The sequence below is a fragment of the Rhododendron vialii genome, chromosome 7a (assembly GCF_030253575.1).
Source record: "Rhododendron vialii isolate Sample 1 chromosome 7a, ASM3025357v1".
NCBI classification, from domain to species: domain Eukaryota; kingdom Viridiplantae; phylum Streptophyta; class Magnoliopsida; order Ericales; family Ericaceae; genus Rhododendron; species Rhododendron vialii.
In genome coordinates, this window is record NC_080563.1 from 19,120,139 (window position 1) to 19,125,026 (window position 4,888).

Genomic DNA, 4,888 nt, shown 5'->3' on the forward strand with positions numbered 1-4,888 from the left:
GTTGAGATCTGCAATGTGCTCGTAGAGAACGACATTATAGCTGAAAAGCTAGAAAGAGCAGAGGTAACCATTGACGACGACATAGAGACTTTGTATTACCCAACAATTCAAGGTAATCTAAAACACATTAGGTTATATGCTTCTGTTTTTTTTCCTTTATCTTTCCATAGGAACCACACAGATAACCTAATCTTATTGCTTTTTTTGGAAAATAGACAAGTGAAAGTGTGGAAGAAAGATGCAGAGGGTAAAGATGAAGAGGAGAAAGAAGAAGAATAAGAAGAATGTGGTCCTGAGCATCAAATGGTGCCGGATGAAGAAGTGGAAAGGACAACTATTGAAGCTTTCACGAGTGTACTAGCTGAAAACAGTCCAAAACCAACCAAGAAAAACAGTCCAAAACCAACCCAGAAAAAGAGGAAACAAGTGGACCCTTCATCTTTTGTACAGAATGTGAAAAATCAGACAAAAATAGAGAAGCGGGTGGAAGGTTTCGTCTATAAAGACCTGAAGAAGGTAAAGAAGAATAAATAAGAGGAGATGGATAATGTGATACAAAAATGGAAAGTTGAAAAAACAAAATTGAGTAAATGGCTGGCAGAAGAAGACAAAGCTTTGCTGAATCTATTCTATGACCTAAACCAGGGGCATGCGAAGTAAGTAAAGCTACACTTATTTCATTAATTTCCAATTCCATTCTCTTTGTATAATTCTTTCCTTTTGACATCACAGTGAAGAAGTTTGGACGGACAACGAAACATGTTATACCATAACTTTCAAGTCAATAATAAAGCTTTTGGATGACCTAGACATGGGGAACGAAGTAATAAACGGGTACACATCAATGCTGAAAAGGGAGCAGGAAGTTAAACAACTAACGCATGGAAATAGTGCGTTCTTCACATCCAGCTGCTGGGTGAGTACATTGCCCTTTCCCCACAACAAAACACTGTTATGTTCTCATGGTATATAATCTATTCAGTTTTATTCAGTCCTATGTATCTCACACTGTTTTGATGTCACTATTTGTTCATGTTTGTGCTATACCAGAAATGCAGATTTTCACATATGTTTGTGTTTTTCTGACTAAGATACTTTATTCCTACAGACACTTATCAAAATGGCAAATCAGTCCCCTAAAAAGTACCTCATTGATAGTAAACTTGAACAACTCTATGACGAATTACATGATAAGGGCTTAGATTACTTTCGGTACTTTGTTTTCCCGATGAACTCTTCAGGAAATAAGACGAACAAAAACAGTCCATATCATTGGATTGTGCTTGTTTATGATATGCAAGAGGAGGAATGGAAGCATTTCAATTCATTGAAACCAAGAAAGAAGTTGAAATCAGGTGACCCTTACCTTAAAGATGCTGTAATGGTGGTAAAAAAACCTTCACCTCTCTCTTATTTGCTTATTTAAATGCTTATAATCAATGACTGCAACTAACATAAAAAATTTACTTAGAAAACATAGAAAACTATTGTTGAGAACTTCATGAAGGAATTGGAAGCAAGAAGGAGTAATCAGCCACAATTCAACTTGCTAACTCCCATAGGGTCAATTTTTAAAGATGGTGCTCAACTAAGAATAGTGCAAGAAGCACCACAACAGAATGATGCTTCGTAAGCTTCAATCAAACTTTCCATATTAAAGCATATGACGACATCTATTGCAATCTACTAAACTCTATCTCTTGAATATATGCAGGGTTGATTGTGGACCCATTGTTTGTTGGAAAAATTACGGCCCATGACGTGTTTTGATAATTAATACTCGCCAAGGACATGCTGATAATATTTGTTAATACTGAAAATGTCCTTGGTGGGTATTAATTATCAAACACGTCATTGGCCGTCATTTTCCCTTGTTTGTTACATCATCAAAAAGATCTTAGAGCTTGAAAAAATACCACAAAAGCTTGAAAAAGAAAATGTTTCAGCTTTTGGAGTTTATTTGGTCCACAAGATTTTACATGATAAGCCAAGATCATGGACGAAAGAAAAGTGGTAAGACACACAACTAGCTTAGGATTTGACTTTGTCAAGTAGACAAATCTGGATTCAGCACTCGTGTAGGGAGGTATTCCCGAACAGGTACAGGTAGGGCCCGAACACGTGATGAGAGGGACCATGAGATAAGTACGATTGGGGTAGTCGCTGTGCAAGACGGTGGTCGGACATGGGCCAGTGACATGAGAAGCCATTGGTCCAGGAAGACTGTATAGGGTCAAGGTCCAATGAACATTAGAAGTTATTGGACCAAGAAATAGAGAGAGGAGCAGTAACACGCGGAGTTACTGGTCCAAATAGTCTATTGGGCAACGAGAGGGCCGAACACGAGGAGAATTTTGAGGAAAGCAGCCTCAGTGCAAGGAACACTTTGGAAGGTTCCAGAACAGAAGTATTCCGTTAAGGAGTGAGATTCTGAGAATGTAGGGTCTGAGAAAGATACCCAACGGGAATAGGATGTTCGGCCTTTTATGAAAAAGAGTCCTAAAAGGATTAAGGTAATAAACTGAAAAGGGAACGAGAATCCAAGATATCCCGGGTTTCCCATATGAGATTGGAATCCTAGGGCAACAAGGATGCTTTGGAAGCAATCACCTATGCATCTATAAATACGAGGTAAACCTAAAGGCAAAAGGTACGCAATACGCTGCATTCATATTATTCGCCTACTGATAATTAGGGTTTTCTGGAGTATGTGATACTAACTTAGGCATTAGAGGGCCGTTGCCACAAGAGGCAAAGGTGCGCTCACCCCTTGTATGTTTTGCAGATTAGGGTTCCGAAGACGAACTAGGGTTTGGGTGAGAAGGCACGAGTAGCCGTTGCATATTGGTGTTGTTCTGAGCTCAATAGTTTTCATCCCCTTACAATTGGCGCCGTCTGTGGGAAACGAAAGAATTCCCTTTGAAATACGACCATGGTGGAAATAGATCCAGCAACATCACATGATCCAAAGAATCTGTTGGATGGAGGCGGAGATGGATCTCCACCCGGGGCTCCTAAAAAGCTTGAAGGCGGACACAGGAGGACCACAAGTAAGGGCCGCCCCCTTACTGTCCATGACAACTTTAAGAGCAGAGAGGAAAGGACAGCCTCAAGATCCACGAGGAGGAGTAAATCCCACCAAAGGGATGAATCGGTTGCACACTCAAAAAGTGTGCACTATAGCGAGGATGTCCTTGATAAAAAGAGGCAAGAAATCGAGGAGTATGCTTGTTTGATCAAAAAATGAGAGCACGAGATCCGGGAGTTAGAGTGGATCCGAGAACACTCGGAGGACTCCAGACTCTCACCAAGAAATTCCAGGGGAGATAGGTATACTATGGTGAAGTACAGAAAGGCTCTTTTGCAAGGAAGAAGGAGCAGAAGTAGAAGTCCCATCCCAAGGCGACACAAAGCTTCTCCACGAAAAGAGAGGAACATGAGGAACGGGGGCCGAAGTTCTACTCCTGAGGATGAGGGGACTAGAAAACATCATAGGGATAGGTACGAGAGACCTGATTCCGATTGGGAAAGGACTGGACCCAACAAGGAGAAGGGATTAGAAGATGGAACCATGACTGCATGAGAAGCAGCACGGAAAGCACTCAGGAATATTGCATCCTCCCCTTTTGCAAAAAAGTTACAGGAGGCTAGGTTGCCGAGCAGGGTAAAGCATGGAACGTTCATCCTCTACGAGACAGATGTTGATCCCGTGGCACACATACAACATTACCAGTAGGTGATGTTTATGCATGAAGGAGACGATGCAATCATGTGCAAGATGTTTCCATCAAGTTTGGAAACAGTGGCTTTGACCTGGTTCCATAAGTTGGGCCCACGCTCCATCCGAACATGGCAGCAGTTGGCCAAAGAATTCACTGCTCGGTTCTTAATGAGCAGAAGAGCTCCAAAAACTTTTGAAAGCCTATCCTTTATGAAGCAAGGAGAAGATGAACCAATCAGGAACTATGCAAAGAAGTAGTGGGAAACTTTCAACGAGATTGAAGGTTGCAGCGAGGAATACGCGATAGCTACGTTCAAAACCGGGTTACCTGTTCGGGGAGAGCTGCGTAAATACTTGAACATGAGTCCAGTAGGAACGCTAGCAAAGTTAATGGAATGAATAGAGCAGCATGCCAGGAACGAGGATGACATACTCCGGGAAAACGGCACAATGGTTGTCGAGCAGATCAAGGGGCCTGAGAAGAAAGCAGATAAGCTAGAGCTCAAAACTTATCGAGAAAGGAAAGACTATGGGCAAGCTAAGAAAGAGCCATACAAGGATAAACAAGCTCCTGATCCCAAATCTTTCTTTTCGATAAATACGGTTTGAAAGGAACCCATTTACAGGATTCTTTATCGAATAAAAAATCAGCCTTACTTTAAATGGCCCCCGACCCTGGGAGGAAACAAGGAAGCAAAGCAGGCTATGAATCAGCACTGCAGTTACCATAAGCATTGGGGTCACATGACCGAAGACTGTGAGATGTTCAAGAAGCACCTTGACGATTTGGTTTCCCGGGGTTACCTCAAAGAGTTTATACAGAAAGATCCTATAGATAAGGACAAAGCAATGGAGTTGGATAACGAACAAAATCCAAGGGGTATAATCCATATGATACATGGATTAACTGAAACTTATACGAAGAATGAGGTGAGATTACTCCAAAGGCGATTAAGGCATGACCAACATGTAATGCAGTTAGGGAAGAAAAGAGGACGTGACAAAGAGATCTGCAACGAAGGCATAGTTTTCACAGCTGAGGACCTGGAAGGAGTCCAGGTGCCCCATAATGATGCTTTAGTCATAACCCTACGAATTGGGGAATATGACATGGAAAAAATCCTGGTGGATTCAGGAAGCTGCACGAAGGTGCTGTACTACGATGCT

At 41.7% G+C, this 4,888-nt stretch overlaps 1 protein-coding gene across 1 annotated transcript; it reads left to right on the plus strand.

Annotated features, from left to right (window-relative positions):
- The first annotated feature begins 515 nt into the window (after positions 1-515).
- Positions 516-1,426, plus strand: LOC131332762 (uncharacterized). Its single transcript, XM_058367056.1, has 3 exons — positions 516-656; positions 733-916; positions 1,109-1,426. Exons 1-3 carry the CDS (start codon positions 541-543, stop codon positions 1,424-1,426), a joined length of 618 nt encoding a protein of 205 aa, XP_058223039.1. The 5' UTR covers positions 516-540.
- Positions 1,427-4,888: the final 3,462 nt, after the last annotated feature.

Bases quoted from the DNA above. Each gene is read 5' to 3' on its own strand.
- LOC131332762 (XM_058367056.1), top strand. From the start codon at position 541: ATGGATAATGTGATACAAAAATGGAAAGTTGAAAAAACAAAATTGAGT. The intron at 657-732 runs GTAAGTAAAGCT...TTGACATCACAG, and splicing joins CTAAACCAGGGGCATGCGAA to TGAAGAAGTTTGGACGGACA. The intron at 917-1,108 runs GTGAGTACATTG...TTATTCCTACAG, and splicing joins TCTTCACATCCAGCTGCTGG to ACACTTATCAAAATGGCAAA.